This window comes from Bos taurus, chromosome 15 (genome assembly GCF_002263795.3).
Source record: "Bos taurus isolate L1 Dominette 01449 registration number 42190680 breed Hereford chromosome 15, ARS-UCD2.0, whole genome shotgun sequence".
Classification (NCBI taxonomy): Eukaryota; Metazoa; Chordata; class Mammalia; order Artiodactyla; family Bovidae; genus Bos; species Bos taurus.
Genome location: NC_037342.1, coordinates 62,971,922 through 62,996,913, shown reverse-complemented (window position 1 = coordinate 62,996,913; position 24,992 = coordinate 62,971,922). Strand labels below are relative to the sequence as shown.

General features: G+C 38.4%; 1 protein-coding gene across 5 annotated transcripts in view; it reads left to right on the top strand.

Moving 5' to 3' along the window:
- LOC614914 (uncharacterized) overlaps positions 1–24,992 on the top strand; it is a 193,593-nt gene that overhangs the window by 70,294 nt on the left and 98,307 nt on the right. For all 5 annotated transcript variants that reach the window (XM_024975893.2, XM_002693514.7, XM_015474833.3 and 2 more), the window contains one exon: positions 19,756–19,999. In XM_024975893.2, the coding sequence (XP_024831661.1) occupies positions 19,782–19,999 (218 nt within the window). In that variant the 5' untranslated portion in view covers positions 19,756–19,781. The remainder of the gene's footprint in view (positions 1–19,755; positions 20,000–24,992) is intronic.

Here is a 24,992-nt window from a genome sequence, read left to right as displayed (position 1 = left end):
TTCGACAAAGTGCATGAGTGGTAACCCACATTAAAATAACTGTTTTTCCTATTAAATAAAACTTAAATTTCAATTTGACAAGTTTCACATTGAAATTATTAATAAACTCTCAAAATCTGCCTTTGCGAGCTTTTGCACTTAAAATAATTCTCTTGAAAGGAGTAATTTTTTTATTCTTATCACCAGCTCAGTGCCTACGATTGAACTGAATTCATTACTCAGTTCCTAGGAAGAGATTAAGCATATCAAGCACAAATAAATTAGGATATTGCCAAGGAGCTGAGAAGTTTACAAAATTCAACAAGATCAGGTTTTCATGATCTAAAGGAAGAGGGGATTGTTTAGAATATTGAACAGTAGAAAGTGAAAAAGTGAAGTCGCTCAGTCGTGTCCAACTCTTTGTGACCCCATGGGCTGTAGCCTACCAGGCTCCTCTGTCCATGGGATTTTCCAGGCAATAGTCCTGGAAAGGATTGCCATTTCCTTCTCCAGGGGATCTTCCCAACCCAGGGATCGAACCCAGGTCTCCCGCATTGTAGACAGACGCTTTACCATCTGAGCCACCAGGCAAGTCAACATTGAACAGTAGAGAAGAGTTTAAATGCAGAATAAACTTAATATAAGAAAATAGCATCTTGAAACGGAATCCCTCCAAGTTCAATGTTTGGTTCAAGTTCAGTTCTTCCTGAGTGTTGAGGTGATTTTGTTCATTTGTTCTTTAACTCTTGTCCGTGTCAGGTTCAGGTACCCAAGCGTTATCTCTAAGCAAAACCACTATGGATTTACTTTGCTCATTCATTCACTCATCCCTTTGATTCATTCATTCAACAAGTACTAATGAGTACCTACTATCTGCCAAGCCCTACATTAAGCCCTGGGATATAGTGATGAACCAAACAGGCCTGGGTTTTGGGAAATGCTGCCTTTTATATTGAACCCCATCCTCCTCTATGGGAATATTCACAGTGCCTGTTAGCACATGAAAGGCTCTGAGAAGTCCTGCAGCAAGGAAGCCTGTTTAACCTTCTTTGACATAATGTTTCCTAGACGATTTTATCCTCAAGGGGCACACGCTCTGGGAAATCTAGGTTAAGATGAAATATGCTGCCAAGAAAGATAGGATGACATTAAATAACAAGGCAAGGGAAGCACTGTTTTAATTCATACTTGTTGATGGCAGGAGCTCTGTCAACAAGAGCTTGGCACTGCACTTAGTGAAGAGAGAGTACATTACTGCCTTGATTTGGTTCAAGACCCTTCCTATTCTCCATTCTGCAGTGACCATATTTTCCAGCTTAGGAAATCATACAAGTTCAATATGATCAAAGAAAATTTTCAATTTGTTAACAATGGTTGTGGAGCTAGCTTCTTGCCAAATAGAACCTCCTTAACATTCATGACTCACCATTTTGGGGTTGAGTGATGTGGTTGAATTGGATTCTGTAAAAAACATTCCAACAAATATAACTGATCTGAAAGAAGAGGTAATCTGCCTTCTTTAAGAACTGCATACTTTGATAAAGTTAAAATATCCACCAAAGCTATTAGTGCATTGCAAAACATAGGAATACATGCAAAGAAATGTAAGCACATGGTACTTTTAATTTTTCAGTGGCCCCGGGGCACCGTTATCTGCTCTTTTCTGGGAAATCACTCATCATGTAGCTATCAGGAAAGAGAGCACTTCAGCCTCCTTTCTGGGAGAAATCCAATGCAGTATGGATATTAATTAAATTTATTAAACAAATAACACAGCGACTCAGGGAAGCAGGGGTCCATCTGCCAGTTCTGCAGACAGATCTCTGCAGAGACGCGAGCTGAATGGTAGTTAAAGCGAAGTTGCCGAGCTCAGCAGATGGGCTCTCGTCTCCAGTGGGGGAGATTTGGTGGCGGTCCAACAACTCTTTTCCCCCTCCAGGTTTTTGTTCCTTGCAACTGTGATTGAAGAAGCCCTTCTCTGTCTTTTCCCAGCCTTGTGCCTCTCTCCCCCCCACCCCACCCCCTTTGTTTATGTGAGCAATGTTTAAATCTGAGTGATTTGTTAGAGAGGCAAGTCCCGGCTGATCTCATTTTGTGTGTGTGCTGTAAAGCTCAAGCAGAAAATAATTAGGAAAATGTAATCCCATTGACTTTACACCCCACTTGTGTACATTACAGCAGCTCAGCCTCATGCCCTGGAATAAAGTCTCTGAACAGATTCGAATTTAGTAAGCATCCCCATTCTCTGCATTTGGAGTTCTCATTATTCTGAGGTTTAGATCCTTATTATTTTTGAACTTGTTCCTTAGATTACTTTTAGATCTATATGCCTTTTAAACAATGCATTTTAAGGATTCTTGTTTAGTCCCCCCCCCCCCCCAATGTCTTCTGTTAGCAAGTATCTAGGTGCCTTAAATCCCAGTGTCTCCTTCACTTGCCATCTGGGATGAGATGTCATTGACAGTGTTGGATCAGCACATTTGTGATCTGCTGTGTCTTTTAGAAACTCACTTTCCTACCTCCCAACCCATCTCTTTCATCAAAAAGATGTTGAATTTGAAACTCTTCTGTAAGGAAGGACCACTTTGCTTTCAATTGATTATCATTTCCCAGCATTTGGCAGGCTTTTTTTTTTTTGACAAAAGCCCTCTTGGACAGAATTTAATGCTGCAGTGTTAGATTCATGCAAATCATCTCTTATCCCCCCATTCCTTATCACTACCTGAACCTTTGCAAAAATTATTTTCTAGAAGACTTTCTTTCTTATCTCTGGCTATGTCCCCTCACCTGGGATCAGTGCCTTTAACTGGGGAAGGAGTTGGGGGTGAGGGGAACCACACAAGCCCTGCTCAGCAGATTGTGAGCTCTACTGTTGGCAAACTTTTGGACTAAATAGGTGCCACCTTGGGCTGAGTCCTGAAATGCCTTTGCCTTGGAGAGATAGGTCTGGTTCCAGCCAACCTGCCAGTGGGAGATATTTGCAGAGATAAAGGTACCTCTGTGGAGTAGAAATTCCTCCCATCAGAATGTGTTCCATCCCTCCCTACTAAATCCTTAATTTTCTGCCAGTAGAGATCTCAGCTGGTTATAGAAGCCAAAGAAAAGAGTAGGTGAATCTGTGATCATGATTAATCCCCAGGTGTACTGACTTTTATGGGAATGTGGAGGTGAAACTCTTAATCCAGTTTATAAGAAGAACCATTGAATGGATCCATTACCAATAGCAGAAAGAAGTCTTAGCTGGCCAAGCCCCTGGCCAACCAGGATGATCAGGTCCTTTCTGCTACACATGAAGCTGTTTGGCCAAGTCCTTTCTTGAGGTTGATATTGGTCCAAATTTGTGCTTTTTGAACCCAACTTGAAAGTGGAATCTCAAGAGTTGCAATATTTTAGCTTCTGTTGTCAGCCTCTGCCCCTCACTGAGGTTCTAACTCTTCCTCAGGCCAGGGTAGTATCAATAATATGAAGGCTTCCGTTACTATGGCAAATTGTTGGAATTAGGTGGAGATTTTTGTTTTTCATTAGAGCCCTGCCAAGGGTTATTGTGAACTCCAAGAGTTACCGTTACAGCCCAGTCAGAGGGATGGTATGGGGAGGGAGGAGGGAGGAGGGTTCAGGATGGGGAACACATGTATACCTGTGGTGGATTCACTTTGATGTTTGGCAAAACTAATACAATTATGTAAAGTTTAAAAATAAAATAAAATTAAAAAAAAAATAAAATAAAATAAAAAGGCTCAGCTCAAAAGATGGTCATGAAATAGCTGGTGAAATATGTTTGTTTACCAGGGAATTGTAGGTGAACTGCCAATTTATTTCTCTAATTTGTTGGAAGTCAAACCTGGCTTGGGGCAGGAAGAAGGCTCTACATTTTGAATTCATAGGCTATTTACCAGTGTCTGTTCTGCCTCTCCTTCCACCCTAGTGTACCTGGGCTAATTTTGTCCTCTGATTTAAATTGCAATCTAGTTGCTCTGGCATCTCAATTTAAGGGAAGATTGGACGTTGTTTTTCAAAGGGAATTGCAAGTGTTTTACTCTTGTCTGAAAACAGATTGTGGCTTCTTTCCCAAGGATAAGCTTAGAAATTACATATAAATCTCAGGGTTTCATTCGTAGCAAAATGTTTTCAACCCCCTTGTCCACACATGAGTATAAATGAATAAAACAGAGAAAAAGCCAGAAAACACCCTGACAGTGTGTGAATATTTCTGATCTGCTTCCTGAGCCTGCCAGCCTACTGAACACATTTTGTTTACTCTACGGTTTCTAACTGCTTTATTGCAGATTTTGTAGGCAGCAGGACAGTTTGGGACTAAATGCATAAAAAAGCTTTTGATTGGTAACCAAGTTAACATTCATCTGCAAGGAACTGGAAAGTAGTTTTTAAAATGACAATTTATTTTAAAATTCTGACAAGGCCAGGTATTTTTCACATTTTTAAAATTTGGATTTGATGTACTTTTCTTCCAGGAGCTTGGGTACAAACTTGAAAAATATTTGGTCCAGAGGCTCCACTCTTACTCCTTACTCTTACTCTTCTGATCTATATTTTGCAAAGAAACCATTTTTGGGGGTAATAATATCACCAATCTTACAGTAACTGTCTGCAGAATTAAATGCTGTGGCTCTTCAAAGCATGTGCTTCCTTGTCTAGGAGAGCAACCCCAGAGTGGTATCTTTGAGCAAATGTGAGTGAGTTCAGGCCTCAGAGGACACAGCCCAGATCCTGAGATTAAAAGCACAGGCTCATGGTCACTGTCATCCTTAACAACATCATATTCTATTTCCAGTGCCGTGTCTGGAGCTTTTCATAATGCTAGATATGATAGATATTGATTGTTGGTGAGATTTGCATTTGGTTTCCAGGAACCAAGCAAAATAATCCAGCACTTTTTGTTTTGGCCTCTGACTATATGAGTCTTCTCAGGCCCAGGAATCCCTTATCTTTGCAGTGCTTCAGAAAACTGCCTTCAATTCTCCTCATCTTGTCTTCTGAGGTCAAGCTAGCATGATTCTTTTGTGCTCACTCTACAGAAGATTTAATTCAAATTCAGTGTCTTATAGTAGGAAAGAAATGTATAAGACAGCAAGCCCATCTCCCTCCCAATGACAATCATGAAGGAGGGGATCATGCCATTTGTCCACTTATAACAGCAGAGAGTTAACCCCCATATTGTAGCAGTTTTTTAAAAGTCTTGGTGACTAGAAACCTTTTCTATATTCTAATAAGAAAAAAAAAACTCTGAGAAAACCTAGAATTTGTTTCTAGAGGTGATGATAATAAAGTCACAATTCAACTCATTGGTGTCATGATTTCCTTTTCTACGTAGTATGTCTTAAAATATGCTTTCATTGAAGGATAGCTAGCGAACATTGCTTTGGAGAAGGCAATGGCACCCCACTCCAGTACGCTTGCCTGGAAAATCCCATGGACGGAGGAGCCTGGTGGGCTGCAGTCCATGGGGTCGCAAAGAGACAGACACGACTGAGCGACTTCCCTTTCACTTTTCACTTTCATGCATTGGAGAAGGAAATGGCAACCCACTCCAGTGTTCTTGCCTGGAGAATCCCAGGGACGGGGGAGCCTGGTGGGCTGCCGTCTCTGGGGTCGCACAGAGTTGGACACGACTGAAGTGACTTAGCAGCAGCAGCAGCAGCGAACATTGCTTAGGTACTTACTATGTGCCAGTTCCTGCTGCAAGTGCTTCACGTATATTATGCTATTTAATTTTCAAAATATTTGATATTCTCATCTTAAAGATGAGGAAATTGATACTAGGGGATGTAGAATACTTGCCCAAAGTTTAATCTTAGTTATCTAAATGAATCTAAAGTCAGTAAATACGTACAGAAGTAAATGAAAGAATGAACTTGCTAAGCAGTGTCCAGATGACCCCAAAGTAAAAGAATAACATTTAATTGGTGTCCAGTTCTGACCCCATTGAAATTAATTTTTACTGATGTGAATGCCCTTGGATGTTTTAATATTTGCTAATAAACTCTTACTAGCTGCATGGCCTTTAATACGTTCCTTAACCTGTCTGAGTCTCACTTTCTGGTTATAAGGATGTCAGTAGTTACTGTCTAGGATTGTTGAAGAATTAAGTGAAATAGTCCATAAAAGAGTTTCACATAGTTCTTGGAATTTAGTAAGCATTCATTAATGGTTGACCATTAACCTTTTATATTAATGGAGAGGAATGAGGTACTTGGATCAGACCTGATAAGTATGTAAACATTGATGGTTTCATTTGCTTTAGATGAAGTCAGAGTAATGTGAATATGGCCCATTCCATTACTTAATAAGCTGGTAAACTTTTCCTTTGTGCCAAATAGTACTAATGGAAATATAGAATAGAATTACAGAAAAAGTGTGGTTTTCCGGTGACCCATAATGACCAAAGGCACCATGTACTGCATTTCTCTTACACGCTGACACTTTGAAATAAGGTCTAAAAAAAAAAAAAAGAAAAGAAATAAGGTCTAATGAAGAGAGCTGGTTACACTGAGATGATAATAACAAATTCAAGGTTGTAGGTTTGATGCCTGAAATAAACCAGGTAGTGTGATATAAGGAAATGGTCTGCATTTTGTTGCAGACAGTGCTGGAATATTGAAGATGACACACGATGAAAAGGAAGAAAGGTGACTCCTCACCCCTGGAAAGGCCCCTGAGACTCAAGTTCCACACGTTTGTCAGTGTCAGCTGAATTTTTGAATCCTGATGATGTGTTAGGCCCTGTGCTAGGTGCTTTCTATCATCTTATTAAATGTAGTATCAAACAGCAATGTAGGTATTCTTTCCCCAAACATTAATCATTTATGAATCTTAGAGAAGTGAGGAATCTTGTCCAGTTTCCCTTGAAGAGCAAGTGGTGGAGTTGGAACTTGATCTTGGTTTTTCCACCCTGAATTCTTGACCTCCAAGCTATGCATTTTTGCTTCAAGGTGGTTATACGGTGTTCACAGCTTTGTTAATGAAAGCCACTTGACTTCCTTCTGAACATAAGATGTGTTTTTGCTTAGTACTCAAAACGTTTAAAGACTATGGGATGCTAGCAAAATCATGAAGGTGACTCTGACAACCATCCACTGAATGAGTTTAGTGCTATTCTCTCGTTACCCTGTTTTCTCATTCAAATGAACCTTTAAAAAGTTTCATATATTCATTTAACTACTGACTTCATAGACAGGGTAAGAAGAAGTAGCAAATTATTTAAGTAATTCACTTTACTTACTCCTCTTTGTGATATTTTGCCTTGAAATTTGCGTACAATATGCATAATTCATGTGTCATAGAGTTAAAATAATTTCTAAAGTTTTTAGTTTCAGGTAAGTATGCTGTTGCTGCTGCTAAGTCGCTTCAGTCGTGTCCGACTCTGTGCAGCCCCATAGATGGCAGCTCACCAGGCTCCCCCGTCCCTGGGATTCTCCAGGCAAGAACACTGGAATGGGTTGCCATTTCCTTCTCCAGTGCATGAGAGTGAAAAGTGAAAGTGAAGTCGCTCAGTTGCGTCTGACTCATAGCGACCCCATGGACTGCAGCCTACCAGGCTCCTCCATCCATGGGATTTTCTAGGCAAGAGTACTGGAGTGGCTTGCCATTTGAGTCATAACCAGATATCAGATACCCAAAGATACCCAGATTACTGTAGTTAAAATATTTCCTGGAGCAAAAATCAAACATTTTAGAAACGGGCATTAATTCTGTTAGACTCATTCAAAATAATGTTTTAGCAGAGTAATATTTGGTGGTTCAAAAAGCCCAAAACACCTGATATTTCTAAAAGTCCTGGGCATAAATCTGGGCTGTAAATTGGCTTGATTCTTATATGATCACTTTCCTTCATGCTATTTCCTGGTCCTTGACAGGCTCCAACCCTGATCAGGTATTATCTACTTGTTGGTTTTTGGGTTTCACAGAGGATCAGATGAAATCAAATGAATTGCTTATGCAAATTTATCAGCACTTCCCAAAAAAGAGAGCACCCCCACCCCCAACACATACGCATTGATTGATAAATTTAGCAACTGTTCTTAGTAATTGACAGAAAAAATTTATATAATGGGCTAAAATGTAGCCTTTGTTTACTTAAACAGTATTCAACCTTAGTGAAAAACACTGCTGGGGCCCTTTAAAATTTTTTTTGGTCAGATTTTTAATTCAACTATAAAAACAATTCAAGTGAGAAACTTCAGTGCATTGATTTTGTTCTTTGAGTCATGGCACTGTAATTAGCTGAGTTGCGTTTTAAATGCAGCACAAGAACATCTTTCTTGTCTGTTTATGTCAGAAAAAAATGGCTAATGAGCACTTATCAAAAAGATGAACATTTTTTCATTAGATTAAGTAAAATCAAAACAGATTTATAATGTACTATTATGTTTCAGCTTGGAATCAGTTGAGTCAAATAGCTAATATCTTCACAGCTTCCTGAGAATTTCTTTGCATGGCAGGATTCTCCTCCCCTACACATTTAGACTTGAGCAAAGTGCCCATTTGTGATAACTTTCTTTGTGGAGTCAAGGCGCTTTCCCAGAGGATTTAGAATTCCATTAATATTATTTGGAAAATCTGAATATTTGTGAAGCAGTTGTCAAAATTGATTTCCTTTGGATTATGCCAGTATGCTTTGCTACTTAATGATACAGTTCTTTAAAATTGTTTTAAGAAATGATTTCCCTCTACTTCTCTTAGTGGTCAGTCAAAATGCCAACTGATACTCAGTACCATACAGAGCACTCTTCTCTTTTCAGATTTTTGTATTGCTTAAGTGGATGAATTTTGGCCTGTGTGTTACCAAGAGGAACAGATGTTGCAGGTTGATTCCTTAAGAAAGTTTCATATAAAGATGTGCAAGTAAAGAAACTTCTCTTTTTCATTGTCACTTGGATGGCAGTTTATTTTCAGGTCATCAAAGATTTTAAGTAATTTCTTGCTTTCTACTGCTGCTGCTGCTGCTGAGTTGCTTCAGTTGTGTCCAACTGTGCGACTCCATAGACGGCAGCCCAGCAGGCTCCTCTGTCCCTGGGATTCTCCAGGCAAGAACAATGGAGTGGGTTGCCGTTTCCTTCTCTATGCTTTCTACTAGGTGAGAGTTAAAGTCCATTTTTATCATTGGCTGCTTGTGGCTGTGTAATTACGTGCATATCCACAAAACAATCAATATAATAAGGCATTAAGTGAATAAAGAAGAATCTTGACTCCCTTAAGTTTTCTGAGTTTGCATGAAGGTGAATGGACAAGAGATAGATTCCTTGTATACATAAAAAGGAAAAATAAATTGTTTTGGACACTAGATACTTAATTTAGAGTAATGAGGTAATTTTTGTTCATATCACACTCTTTTTTGGAACAAATTTTGAAAAGTGAAAGTGTTAGTCGCTCAGTCACGTCTGACTCTTTGTAACCCATGGACTGTAACCCACCAGGCCCCTCTGTCCATGGGATTTCCTAGGCAAGAATACTAGAATAGATAGCCATTCGCTTCTCTGGGGATCTTCCTGACTCACGGATTGAACCCAGGTCTCCTGCATTGCAGGCAGATTCTTTACCGCCTGAGCCACCAGCTGCTACCATGCTGATGCCGTAAGTATAACACCTTTACAGATGAAAGAAGCTTGATGAATTTCTATAAAGTCATATACTTGTGTAAATGCCACCCCAGACCAAGGTGTAGAACATTACTAACCCCACAGAAGCCTTCTTTATGTCCCTTCCCTCGTTCCAAAGTAGCCGTCATTCTGATTTCTAACATTGCAGATTATTTCTGATGTTTTGGGAATTTACATACCAGGAATCATACAGCAGCTACTCTTTTCTGTTTGGCTCCTTTCACACAGAATTATGCCCGTGAGGTTTATTAATGTGGTTTTACGTAGCAGAAAGTCGTTTTTCAAGGCTGTATAGTATTCTGTTATATGGATATCTGCTTTTTGTTTATCCATTGTACTACTGATGAATACTTGTGTTGTTTTAAGTTTGGGTCTGTTATGAGGAGCACTGCTATGGATGTTCCTGTATGTGTTTTTTGGGGGGACATATGTAGGGATTTTTACGAGCTATATAACAAGGAGTGGAACTGCGGGGTCACAGTATATAAAGTTGTACACTTTTAGTAAATATTGTGAAATAGATTGCTAAATTCTATTAATATCTACCAGTTTGTACTTCTACCAGCAGAGTATTAAAGTTCTAGTTGCTCCACATCGTCATCAACAAAATTAAAATTTAGCCATTATGAGGGGTTTAGAAGTGAAATAACTGTGGTTTTCATTTATATTTTCTTGATGGCTCATACTCATGCTCTTTCCTGGTGGCTCAGATGGTAAAGAGACCATCCTGCATTGCAGGAGACTCAGGTTTGATCTCTGGGTCAAGAAGATCCCCTGGAGAAAGAAATGGCAACCCACTCCAGTATTCTTGTCTGGAAAATCTCATGGACGGAGGAGCCTAGTGGGCTTCAGTCCATGGGGTCACAAAGAATCGGACATGACTGAGCAACTTCACTTTCTTTTCTTGTTGATGGGTAATGATATTTAGTACCTTTAATTATATTTACTGGCCAGTTGAGTATCCTCTTTCATCATGTGCCCATTCAAGTCTTTAACTTTTTCTTTTTAAATTTGGGTTGTGTAATTCTTTTTCATTGATCTGTAGGGATTCTCTATATATTTTGGAGAAGGAAATGGCAACCCACTCCAGTATTCTTGTAGTTCTTTTTGGATATATGTATTACATAACTCACTGGTGTCCTTTGATAAACACCAGTTCTTAATTTTAATTTAAAAGAAGTTAAATTTATTAATCATTTCTTTTATAAGTGATTTTTGTATCCTTTTGTATTAAGAGATTATTCTGCTTACCCCAATGTTAAAAATCTAGTCTATAATACTTTCTAGAAACTTTATTGTTTTTCCTTTTACATTTAAATCTATAAATCATATAGAATTGAGTTATGTGCATGTTTTGAGATGGGATAAAGTTTCATTATAAAATACAAATTATTAAAAATATTATCCTTTCCCCATTGCATTTCAGTGGCACCTTTTTCATAAATTATTTGGTCTTATAAGGATGGCCTGTTTCCCAGACCCGCTATTCTATTTCATCAGTATGTTTGTTCATCTTGTGCCAACACCACTGTTTCAATTATGCTATATTTATAATAAGTCTTGATAATTGATAATGTAAATTCTTCAACTTTATTCTTTTTCATGTTTGTTTTGACAGTTCTGTCTTTTACAGTTCTGTGTAAAATTTATGATCAGTTTGTTAGTTTTCATAGAAAAGCCAGCTGGGATTTTAATTAGAATTTATTCGAACTTAAATAGATCAATTGGGGAGACCCCCCCATTACTTGGTCTTCCAAGTTATGATATAGCCCTCCATTTATGTCATTCTTAATTTCTCCTGGCAGTGTTTCATAGTCTTCAGTACATAGGTCTTGCACAGTTTTGAATACTTCTGTTTCTAGGTATCTGGTATTTATCTTTTTGATGATAAATATTCTTAGGTAGCATATGTTTTACTAATAAAAATGGTATTGTTTTAAATTTTCCTTTTCCAGTTGTTTAGTGTTAATATCTAGAAACACAATTGACTTTTAAGTATAATTTAAAGGAACTTTGCTAAATTCACTTTTTAATCCTTAATAGATTATTTTGAATATTTTAGGTGCGTACGCATATCATCTGTGAACAAAGGTGATTTTTTTCCTAAAAACAATCACTTAAATTTTTTTCTCTTGGACCACAGTATAATGTTTAATAAAAATGATCGCAGCCATTCTGATTTCATTTCCAGTTTCAATGGTAAAGCTTTCACTATTTTACCATTAATATACTTAATGTAGATTTTTTAAAAGATATTCTTTATTAGTTAAGGCAGTTTCTCTTATTCCTGCTTTGTTAGAATTTTAATATGAATTGACATTGAATTTTATCAAGTGCTTTTTTAATATATTAGTGACGATATAACTTTTGTTATTTATTTAGTTAATGGGAGTAAATTATATTTATGGGTTTTCAAGTTTTAAATCAGCTTAGTATTATAAATTAAGTTGGTTGAGATCTATTCTTTTATATATCCCCAGCTTTGACATGCCAATATTTAATTTCATTTTGCCAAATTATTACGTCTGTGTTCATAAGAGAGATTGGCTTATACTTTTCCTTTCTTGTAGTACTTTTTCTTTATTGGTATGTTTTGGTATCAAGGCTGTATAGGCCTCATAAAATGTGTTCAGAAATGAATTTATTTTATCTGTTCTTTGGAATAATTTGTATAACATTGGTATTAGTTCATGAAATAAAGAACTTACTTATGAAGCCATTTGGTCCTAAGCTTTTCTTTGTCGACAGGCTTTTAATTATAGATGCATATTTAAATGGATATAAGGCTATTTGAATTTTCTATTTCTTCTTGTGTCAGTTTTGGTAAGTTAGTATCTTAAAAAATGAATTATCCATTCCACCTAAATTACCAAATTTTTTGATCTAAAGTTATTTATAACATCTTATCTTTTTTAATACCCGTGAGATCTGTAGTGATATCCCTTTTTTGTTTCTTATATTGATAATTTGTACCCTCTTTTCTCTTTATACTCACTGTTTTTTTTAATCAATTTTGTTTGCTTTGTTTTATTTTCTCAAAGAACAAACTTTTAGCTTTATTATATTTTCTGCTGCAGGGATTGACAAAATATGGCCCATGGGTCAAATATAACCCATTACCTGTTTTGTAAATATGATTTTGTTGAAACACAGCTGTGTCCATTCATTTTGTATTGACTATGACTGCTTTTGCATTACAATGGCAGAGATGAGTAGTTGTAGCATATGGCCCACAAAATTTAAAATGTTTACCATTTGTCCCTTTACAGAAAAAGACTTCTTCTCTACTGTGGGTTTTTTTTTTTTTTTTGGTCTATTTTCTTGCCTTTTGTTCTTATCTTCATTATTATTCTTGCACTTTCTTTGAGTTCAATTTGCTGCTCTTTTTCAAGATTATTGAGATGGATCCTTAGATCATTCCTTTTCATCGTTAGATTTTCATTTAACTATTGTGTTTTCTCTAGCTACAGGTTAGGTATATCCCATAAGTTTTTATATGTCATATTTTTATTGCCATTCTGTTGAAAATGTTTTCTTATTTTCCATTGTGATTTCCTATTTAACTTTATTTATTATTTGGCTTTTGGAGATTTTATAATTGTGTTTTTGTTGTAGTTATTGTTAGTGATTTTTAGATTAATTCCACTGTGGTCAGAGAACATACTCTGATTTTAATTCTTTAAAATTTGTTGAGACTTGTTTTATGGCCTAGTATATGTTTTATTTTGGTAACTTGTATATATACCTGAAAATAATGTATATTCTCCAATCAGTGGGCCCTGTGTTGTTTTTAATCATGTTCAATTTTCTATAGATTAATTTATTTTCTGCTTCTCCTTTGAGCTATTGAGAGAGGTGTGTTAGAGCTACACATTGTAAGTGGGAATTTATTAGTCCTTTCGTTTTGTTAGTTTTTACTGTATTTGAGGCTATGTTATGAAATCTTCCTGTTGAATTGACCTTTTTGTCTTTACCAAAGTTTCTCTTTTGTGTGTAGTAATACTTCTTGCCTTAAAATCTGTTTTGTCTGTCATTAGTATATCTATGTTACCTTTTTTCTTGTTTATGTTTGTATGTTTTCTGTCATTTTACTACTGACTTTTCTGTTTCCTTGTATTTAAGTTATGTCTATTATAAAAATATGTTGGGTTTTAAAAATATCCATTCTTAGAGTCTATGCCTATTATTTGGAGTACTTCATTGCAACTCATGTAATTATTGCTAATTTTTATTCTTATCTACTTACTATCTTACAGTTTGTTTTTGGGTTTTTTTTGGTCTCAATCTGTTTTTGGTCCTCTCACCTGACATATGGCTTTCTTTTGGCTTTGAAAAGTATCTTTATTGTTTAATTTTTCCTTTGTTAATTAAATATTCTTTTTCTGATTATCCTAGAGGTTATACCATGCTTCCTTGACTTATAGTCAATCTTAAATTAGGATTACTTATATCTTCTACTAGATTCATCAATATTTTACATTTTTTCCTCATTTACTTTCTCATCTTTTCCTTCATGCCTGTGTATTATCCCCCTACCTACCCAACACACACACAGTATTCTTTCTGAACCATTTGGCAAAACGTTGCAGATGTCATACTTGTTTATTTCTAAATTCTTCAGTTTGTATCTACTAAAAACAAGGAATTTATCTTATGTAACTGAAGTACAACTTCAAAATTAGAAAATTTAGTATTGATACAATACTGTTATCTGATCTACAATCTAAATTAAAATTTTGTCAATTATTCCAATAATTTCCCTTATAGCAACATCTTTTCCCAGTTAAGTATGTAATCTAGGATTATGCATTGCATTTAGTTGTCATGGTTGTTTAATCTCCTTTAATTGAAACAATTCTTCTCCCTTTGTCTTTCATGATCTTGATATTTTTGAAGAGTACAAAGAAAGTACTTTGTAGAATTTTTAAATTTTGGTTTCTCTGGTGTTTCATTATGATTAGATTCAGATATTTTACAATGCAATAACATTGTAAAATAACACAAAAGTGATGTTGTGTCCTTCTCAGGCCATTGTATCAGGAGGCAGTTGATGTTCATTTGATTCACTATTAGTGATACTAACTTTGATAACTTGCGTAAGGACATGTCTTACCAGTATGAGCCATCATAAACTTAATATTATTAATTTGTGATGAATAAATAATTTGTGGGGAACTATTTTGAGATCATGGATGTTATCTGCTTCTCATCAAACTTGTACCCAGTATACTTTACATCCATCATCCATGATTGTTGACTGGATCAGTTATTACTATGCTAAGTCGCTTTAGTCATGTCCAACTCTGTGTGACCCCATAGACGGCAGCCCACCAGGCTCCCCCGTCCCTGGGATTCTCCAGACAAGAACACTGGAGTGGGTTGCCATTTCCCTCTCCAATGTATGAAAGTGAAAAGTAAAAGTGAAGCCTGTGATACTTGCAAAATAATGATTTTTCTAACTCCATTATCCTTTCTACATTTATTACTCAGAATACTTATGTAAGGGGTAACTTTCCTTCACCCCCATTTATTAATTTGGTAGACTTAAGAATTGTTATTTAATTCAAGATGTTATAATCCATTGATCTCGTTTTAATTTGATATCAGATATTTCAGATTTGGCCCTTGGGAACCCACTCAAACAAGCTCCCATGAACTTTTGACATGCTCATCATTCTTTGTACATTTCATTACTTTCTGGCACAGTGAGATATTCCAGGATCATCTTTTACTTTATCTGCCTTAGCATTGTAATCAGTTGTATCCTTTAAGGAGCCTTGGTTCCTTTGTGTGGAGGTGGGTATTTAGAAACTTAGATACGGGAACTTCCTTGGTGGTTCCAGTGGTTAAGACTCCATGCTTCCAATGCAGGGGATAGGGTTCAGTCCCTGGTTGGGAAACTAAGAGTCCACATGCTGCGTGGCATGGCCAAAAAAGGAAAAAGAAACTTAAGTCTAGACACCAAGTGAAGTGAAGTGAAAGTTGCTCAGTCATGTCCGACTCTTTGTAACCCCATGGACTATACAGTTCACGGAATTCTCCAGGCCAGAATACTGCAGTGGGTAGCCTTTCCCTTCTTCAGGGGATCTTCCCAACCCAGGGATCAAACCCAGGTCTCCTGCATTGCAGGTGGATTCTTTACCAGCTGAGCCACCAGGGAAGCAGACACCAAGTGTGCTGATTTTCTACTGCAGTGGAAAACGTGCTATGTTATATCTAGTCTCAGCTGGATTAGGAAATCTCCATCTCTGCCTCTAACCATGGAGTTCATATTGATGCAGTGGAAAATGTACTATATTATATCTAGTCTCAGCTGGATTAGGAAATCTCCATCTCTGCCTCTAACCATGGAGTTCATATTGATGCAGTGGAAAATGTACTATATTATATCTAGTCTCAGCTGGATTAGGAAATCTCCATCTCTGCCTCTAACCATGGAGTTCATATTGATGCTCCCAGATCTAATCTAACACGAGAATGTTCAGTTTAGTCTTTTTCCTTTCTATGTTTGTAAATCCTTTTCACAAGTGACGAATCTGGCTAAGATTATTCTCAGTATATTTTACTCACTTGCCTAGGCTTAGATTCACAGAGAGTGTTTTAGATTTGCTACCCCTACCACTATAAAAAATCATGCTGATTAACTAGTGTTCAATGCTTGTAAAAAGATTTTTGTTTCCAAACTAAGAGTATATAATTAAAACTCTGCATTCAAAAGTAATTATTTTTCCCTTCAGTGTGATTATGTTATTCATTTGAATTTTAGTTAGGCTCATTTATTTCTGTTTGTATTCCATTTTTGGTTTCTTTCCCCTCCATCACTGTTAATTTAACATCATCATCATCATTATTTGGTATGAGTATGTAAAGCATTAACATACTTCCAAAACTCAAAATTACACAAAAATCTATATTAAGTGGAGTATTACTTCCCCTTTCCCACCCCATGCACCTTAACGCAGTCTTGTAAATTTCTGGTTTATTCTTCCTGGATTTGTTTTTTAAATAAAAGTAAACACATTTATATTATCTTATTTCGTCTTCTTTCTTGCACAAAAGTATCGTTCTATGTATCCCCTTTTGCTTTTATTGATTTGTTTTTCTTTTTTTTGGCTGTGCTGGGTTTTCATTGTGGCACGTGTACTCTCCAGTGCTCGGTTTGGCCCCTGGCATGGGGGACCTTAGTTCCCCAACCAGACATTGAACTTATGTCCCTTGCATTGAAAGGTGGATTCTTAACCACTGGACCACCAGGTTAAAAACCACTGCTTTTATTGATTGACAATAAATATATTCTGTAAATCATTCCATATCATGTCTTATTTAGTTTTTATTTACAGTTACATAGTATAGTATTGGAGCTTCCCTTGCGGCTCAGCTGGTAAAGAATCTGCCTGCAATACGGAAGACCTGGATTTGATCCCTGGGTTGGGAAGATCCCCTGGAGCAGGGAAAGTCTACCCACTCCAGTATTCTGGTCTAGAGAATTCCATGGACTGTACAGTCCACGGGGTCACAAAGAGTTGGACAAGACCAAGCGACTTTCAGTATACTACTGTGTGTACTGTGTGAATATACCATAGCTCATTCAACCAATCTCTTATGTGTGTGTTTTTTTAATGTGTTTTTTCACAATATTTTTTAGTTACAAATAATGTTCTTTGTTCATATGTTTTCTTTCTTTTTTTTTTTTTTTTACATTCTTGAAGGTGTATTTTCAAGGAAAATTATTAGATGCAATTTAAAAAGTAAGCTTACTTGTGGTTTTGTTAGATATTGTCAAATTCTCCTCCCATAAAGGTGTGGGAGACATTCCCACCAGCAATGTATAAAAGTCTCTTTCCTCATGGCTCTATCAATAGAATGTGCTATCAAGCTTTGTAATTTTTACCAAATCTAATCATCGAGAAATGGTATCTCAGCACAGGTATAATTTCTATTATAACTAAAGTTGTCCATCTTTTCAAATGTTTAAAAGTCATTTAAAATCTTTATCTGTGAATTGTCTGTGACTTTTGCTTATTTTGGTATTGGGTTTTTGACATTTCTCCCCTTCAGTTTTAGAGTTCTTTATGTGTTGGGATGGATATTAGCCTTTTATCTCTGATGTATGTTAATCATAGCTATTTTTAAATCTGTGTGAGTCTGTGGGACTGTTTCTATTTTATTAAAATTAATTCTTCTGTTCCTTTTTGCTAGTAGACTTGGTATGTTTGAGTAAAGGCCAGTCTTTGTGTATAAAATGATGATGTACAGGCTCTGAATGGTGGTGTTTCCCTTCAGAGATGATTTCATTTTCTACTAGCTGACAGATGATATACGGGTAGATAATCTTGATCAAGGTTTGACAATGTAAAGTTTGCCTTCATTCTAAGGGAGTAATACTTCTTGGGTCGAAACTGAAAGTCTAGAGTCTTCGCCCTCCTCCTTGGGGCCCTGAAAGCTCATTTTTGGGTCCTCAGTGTAATGAGACTGTCGTCTCCTCCTGAGACTTTAGCCGCATACAGTTGCTTCAGCTGATTTCTCTCTTTTCTCTGAGCATGTGCAGCTTGAGAGTCAGCAAAGACCTTGAGGGGAATTTGCTCACTTTCTCCAGGATGCTGGCCTTTCAATTTTTGTCAACTCTTCCACCACAGCAAGACTACTTACTGCAAGCTCTGCTGCTGCTGCTGCTAAGTCGCTTCAGTCGTGTCCGACTCTGTGCAACCCCGTAGGTTGCTGTTATTTCTTCAGCCTTTATTCCCCATGTGGCAGATTGACAAATGCCCTGATGAGAATCAGCAGCAGCAAGAGTGTTACCCCGTCCTCGGGGGTGCCGCCTGGAGAGCCCTGCTGCCTTGATTTTTCTAAGTCTCCACACAGCTTTCCTTGTATGTTTCATCTTGTTCCTGTACTTGTTCTCAGAGGGGTTATTCTGATACTGGTTATTCCATCATAGATGGTAGCAGCAGTCATCTTTTCACTGAGCACATCTCTTTAAATGTGTATGGAAATGAGAGAATACAGTCAAATGGATAAAACATTTTAAAATTGACAAGAAAATTGGCCTGCTTGTACACTGCTATGGAGGATATAAATTGGTACCACCTTTCTGGAGGGCATTAACTTATATCAAAATCCTTAACAATTTACTCTTTGACCCAGCAATTCTGCTTCTAAGTATATATCCTAAGAAGATAATCACAGATGTGTGTGAAGGTTTATTTACAAAGATTCCAATCCCAATTAACAAACTTGGAATCAAAATCCTCAGTATGCAACAAAAGAAAATTTGATAAATTGTGGTGCTTCTATACAATGGAATATAACAGAATCCAGCATTGCAAGTGACATAAGATAATGTTTAAGCGTATTTATTACTCTCTCCTAGAGGAGGGCATGGCAACCCACTCTTCTTGCCTGGAGAATCCCCATGGACAGAGGAGCCAGGTGGGCTACAGTCCGTGGGGCTGCAAAGAGTCGTACATGACTGAGCGACTAAGTACAGCACAGCATAGACGCTCTCTATTTAACATTAGCGAGTATTGTTAAGCACAGGAGATTACAAAACAACATGAGCAGTATGATCCTGCTGAAGAATATGTATGCAGATATATAAGACTGGAATAATGCACATGGAAGTGTTAATAGCTGGTATTGCTGGATTTTTTTCCTCCTTTGTGCATCATCTAAACATTTCCCATAGGATGTTACTTCTGTTCTAAAAGAAAATTAATGCCCTCAAAAGAAAAAACCTTACAGTTGATAGGCCCAATTGATAATATTTTCTGGTAAACATTTTATTTTATGCTGGTTGCCTAAGCTCTGTCTTGATGCCCTTAGTGAGGGTACAGATTTTTTCAGAAACAGTGCCCTCCTTGAAATACTTTGTGGAGCAGAGCACCTCTGTAGAAACGTACTTTAAATTCTTACTGGTCAAATTCAAACAAAGGCTTCACCTGTTTCTGTCAGTGTGTGTCAAAACCTTTTAAATAAGGAATCCTTTTTAAAAAGTCAGTAGGTTTGTGGTAAGGACCTGGATTTTATTTCCTAGCCAAAAAAAAAAAAGTCTCATTTCCTTTTGAAACCAATGGTCAGGATTTAATGCAATTGCCTTTGTAAAACTAAAATCAAGATTTCTGAAGACCATTCTCATCCTCTGTTGCTGTTTCTCTTGAAGGTACTGTCCAAGGCAGCAGCCCCACTATGACCTCTTGGGTTTCGAGGCTGCTTCCTAGGAATGGCCGTTCCTTGGCTACAGCATCAGAGAACCAGCGAGCTGAGGATCGCCATCGGCACCAGGAGGCCTACGGGTACTTCTTGCCCATCCAGACGAGGTGGCAGGACAATGACCAGTACGGCCACGTGAACAATGTTGTGTACTACAGCTACTTCGACACGATTATCAACCAGTATTTGATCAGGTCGGTGCGGGGCTCTGCATCCCCCATCCTCATGTCTCCTTTCTGGCATGCTCTGGTGGGGGCAAGTGCGGGGCCTTCTGGGAGGAGATGCCCATTTTCCTCTAGAGTTTTTGCTGATGCGGCTCCTTTGTTGAAGTCAGGGTACTCTGGAGAACAGCCGGACCGATAGGTGAGTGAGGAGGATACTGTTGCCCTGCCGCTCCTGCAGTCACAGGTGTTTGTCTGTCTTGGTCCTTTGCACTAAATTGTCAGCAAATGTGCAGGCTTTGAATCTCAATTAAGCAGCTACACAGCAAGCCATGTAATATCCAAACCCTGAAACTTGAGCAGACAGTAACATCAGCCCTCAAGGCCTTTTTGTGAGGAAAGCAGCTGCTTCCCTCACCGAGGGCACATAAAGGGGAGGAGAGAGAGACTAAAGAGTAAAGGTGCGTATTGTAGCCTCTGAACACCATGATGACAGGATTGCTGCCTGAAGTGTGTTTGCAAGATTGGTTAGTGTATGCTTGTTAATATCATTCTCTATATGAAAGACTGGGCTGCACAGAGTGCTGTGTAAATCCCAGCTCCAACTTGTATTGACTGTGTAGTTTGGATCAAATTATTTAACCTTATTGAGTCTTTGTAAAAAATAACTCACATATATTGAGAGTTCTCTCTGTGTCTAGCACTGTGAAGCCTTTTGCACAGCCTTTCTTGTTTAATCCTAAAACAACGTGATGAGAGAGTAGCAGATTGTCGGCCCACTGCCTGAACCCCCTTGCCTGTACCTTTCAGGGCATGCTGGCCTGACTGTCAGCTATCAACACTAACATTTCTTTGCCTAAGGACTTTCTCTGGCCACCAGAACCCCTTTTGCAGGCACCCCAGAAGTGCAAGGAATCAGTGCTCCCTAAAAGCAACCTTCAGTCACTGATTGATGGGAGTTAGTATATAATATGAATACCCCAACTTCCTTACTCCTCGGATAAGTTACCTGAGCTGCACGCTGTACACAGGCTCCCAGGCTTGCCTAGTGGGATTAGGCTCCATTTCCCAGATTGGTAGCTTGAAAAACACTGAGATAAAATTTACATACCATAAAACATGAAAGTGAAAGTCACTCAGTCGTGTCGGACTCTTTGCAACTCCATGGACTATACAGTCCATGGAATTCTCCAGGCCAGAATACTGGAGTGGGAGTCTTTCCCTTCTCCAGGGGATTTCCCCAACCCAGAGAGCAAACCCAGGTCTCCTGCATCACTGGCAGATTCTTTCCCAGCTGAGCCACAAGGGAAGCACGCCATAAAACGTGCTGTTTTAAAACCATTTAAGCAAACAATTTGGTGGTTTTAGTATATTTACAACGTTGTCTAGCCAACACTACCACCAGAACTCCATCACCCCCCCTCCCTTAAAAGAAACCCCATATCTGTCAGTAGGCATTCTCAGTTTCTCTCTCCTCCCATCCTCTGTCTGCATAGATTTGCCATTTCTGGACATTTCATATAAATGGAATTGTACTATATGTGATCTTTTGTGTCTGGTTTCTTTCACTTAGCATCACGTTTTCAAGGTTGGTCAATATTGGCAGCTTTTATTAGTACTTTGTTTCTTTTTATGGCTGAATAATAATCCATTGTATTGTTGTACTGTATTTTGTTTGTTCCTTTGTCATTGGATGGACATTTGGGTTGTTTCCACTTTTTGGCTATCATGAATAATGCTGCTATGCATATTTGTGTACAAGTTTTTATGTGGACATGTTTTCAGTTCTTTTGGGTATGTACCTAGAATGGAATTGCTTGAATCAATGGTAACTTATATATTTAACTTTTGAGTTGCCATCAAACTGTTTTCCATGATGACTATATTATTTATATTCCCACCAAAATGATGAGGATTTCAATTTTTACACATCCCTGCCAATACTTGTTACTATCTGTCTTTTTTGCTTGTCGTCATCCTGGTGGATATGAAGTGGTATCTCATTTTGATTTGCATTTCCCTGATAACTAATGATGTTCAGGATATTATCATGTGCTGGTTGGTCTTTGGTATATCTTCTTTGTAAACATACCTATTCAGATCCTTTCCCCATTTTTCAACTGGGGTATTTGGATTTCTATTGTTGGGTTGTGAGAGTTCTTTATATATTCAGAATACTACACCCTTATTATATATGATTCACAAATACCTTCTCCCGGAGATCAAGATGTTGGAGTAGAGGGATGTGGAGCTCACACACTTCCACAAATACATCAAAATATATCTACATGTGGAATAATTCTCAAGAACATCTACTGAAAGCCTGCAGAAGATCTCATGCAACCAAAGCTGTAAGAAAGATCCCCACCTGCTTTGGGTAGGACTATGGGAAAAAGGGAAAAGACAAATATTTTCTCCCATTCTGTGTGGTTTTTTTTTTTTACTTTCTTGGTAGTGTCCATTGACATGCATGAGCTTTTAATTTTGATGATAGTGGTAACTTGTTAAATAGCAAATGCTTTATTGGCTACTTTCTCCTCTTGTCCCTTCCTCACTTCTGCAAGATGATTTAATCTATGAGATGTACCTTATAGTTTGCACGCATCGTGCAAATTTGCTATGTATAGAGAAATTAATGTCTTCTTTCTTCAAAAGAATAGAACAACCTGAGACTGCCTGGTCCTCTCACATGCTCTGTGGTCCTGAATTGTCTCACTAATTCTACTTCGTGTGCATCTGTCAGTGGTTCCTCTAGAATTGGCTTACACTTGCTTACTTATGAATAATAAATGTTTTTTTCAGCACTCGTGTTAGCTTTTAGGAGAATGTGTGCTTTAGACTTTGAAATCCACAGCAGGAGGTAAAAACAGTATTTGAGGCTTTTTGTAATTTCACATCATTTGTCACATAGGGAAACTTGACAATGAATTTTCCCAACTCACTCCAGGACTACTTACTCTTTTTAAAGGAAGGATCAGCCTTGTAATTTCTTTGGGTTGACTCTTAATTTTATTGCAGTTGAGAGCTAGTGGTGTGTCTTAGTTTAGGTTGCTAGGTGTGTGTGTGTGTGTGTGCACGTGTGCGTGTGCAAGTCGCTTCATTCGTGTCTGACTCTGTAATCCCATCAACTGTAGCCTGCTGGGTTCCTCTGTCTGTAGAATTCTGGCAAGAATACTGGAGTGGGTAGCCATTTCCTCCTCCAGGAGATCTTCCCAACCCAGGGATCAAACCTGCATCTCTTATGTCTCCTGCATTGGCAGACAGGTTCTTTACCACTAGTGAGTGCCACCTGGGAAGTCCTGGGTTGCTCCAGTAGAAATACAAATTACTGGCTTGAATAACAAGTTTCTTTCTCCCAGTTCTGGATGCTGGGAAGCCCAGATCAGGGTGCCAGTGTGGGCAAGTTCTGGGAAGGGCCCTCTTCTTGGTTTACAGACACCTGCCTTCTCACTGTATCCTCTCATGACCAAGAAATGAGAGACAGAGCCACCCTCATGACCTCATCTCAACGTGATTACCTCCCAGAGACTCCACCTCCTTCCTAATACATTCCAGCAAAGGGTAGGGTTTCAATATTTGAGTTCGAGGGGGAACGCAGACATGCAGTCTACAACATCGCTTTTGTGACTTTTGAAGTCTTCCATTTGTAAATGGGCCTTCTAGAAGGCAGTGTGCAGATAGCGGTTGAGTCCTTCACCCAGTGGAGATTGTGTCTGTGTGGTCTCAATCTGATATCAACCGTTTCATCCAGGTCCTACTTCTGCCAGTCTTGGGGGGTAGGGAAGGGGGTTGGCAGCATGTGAGGAAGAATTTCTGCCATGGTAGAGTCCTGTTTAATGTAGAAATCCCCATACATTACACATTGACTCCCAAACAGTGAAAATACCCTGACTATTGTGACCAGAGAACTTCCTGATCATGACAAAAAATGGATTCACCTTCATACGTTTTCTAAGAGATCCGAAGGTTGTTTAATAGGCTGCTCACTTGACTGTCAGAAGCCAAGCCAGCACCACAGAGAGGTGTGAGGACCCTGGGAAGACCAGCCAGGGAGAGGCAGGCTCATTTTGTCAGTGAGAGGAAGGCAGCTGCTCAGGTGGAAGCGGTGCCTCCCAGCCTGGCCTGCTCGCTGGCCCTCTTCCACCTGGCTTTTCCAAGGATGGGTGGCTCTGCACATGTGCCAAACACCGTGGGGTAATCAATGAACCACACCCGTGTCTAGAAGATTCCGTCTTTGAGGAGGGTTTTCTCCAGGAGAGAGAACCAGGGTGTAATGGAGGGTGTGAAGGGGGAAGGAGAGAAAGAGTAGAAGAGGCCACGCAGACTGCCCAAAGTTCCCATCACTTTGACACTCAGAAGGGGTTAAGTCATTCTTGAACAGTTTATCGCTCATCAATTGTAATTAAATATGTTTATATTAAATTATGTTCTGTAATTAATGTAAAATCCTTTAGCCTATGCTGTTATTAGAACCAGATGCTGAAGTACCAACAGTATTTCAACATGACTGTGCTGCCTCGCCAGCTGTCTAACTGTAATTACTTTAATCTCAGCTTGTTATCTAATTATCACCTTTGTAAAGGGAAAAGTACTCTCTAATGCTTACTGATTGTTTCAGACGATGATGAAGAGCGGGGAACAGCTGTCAGAGATCGTGGGCCCTGCTTATCACCAAGAAGGAACTTATCCTGAAACCTAGTCTGGGCCAAACCGCTGAAAAAAGATGTCCCAGGCAGGAACTGGGGACTGGCCAGTAAGGGGAGACAGTTGGTGTGCTGGTTAAGGGTGTGGCCCCTGTGGATAGACTGTCAGGTGACGTCTGCCTCCTCCAGTGATGGCTGGGGGACAGGTTAGTTAATCTGCTTAAGACTCAGTTGTCCCATCTGTAACATGGAGACAGTAATAATACTAGAATCTACCTCGAGGATTGCTGTGGAGACCAAATGAGATACAGGATATGAAGCCATTAGCACAGTGTCTGGTAAAATATACATACTTAGTAAATGTTAACTATTTTTTCTTTTTG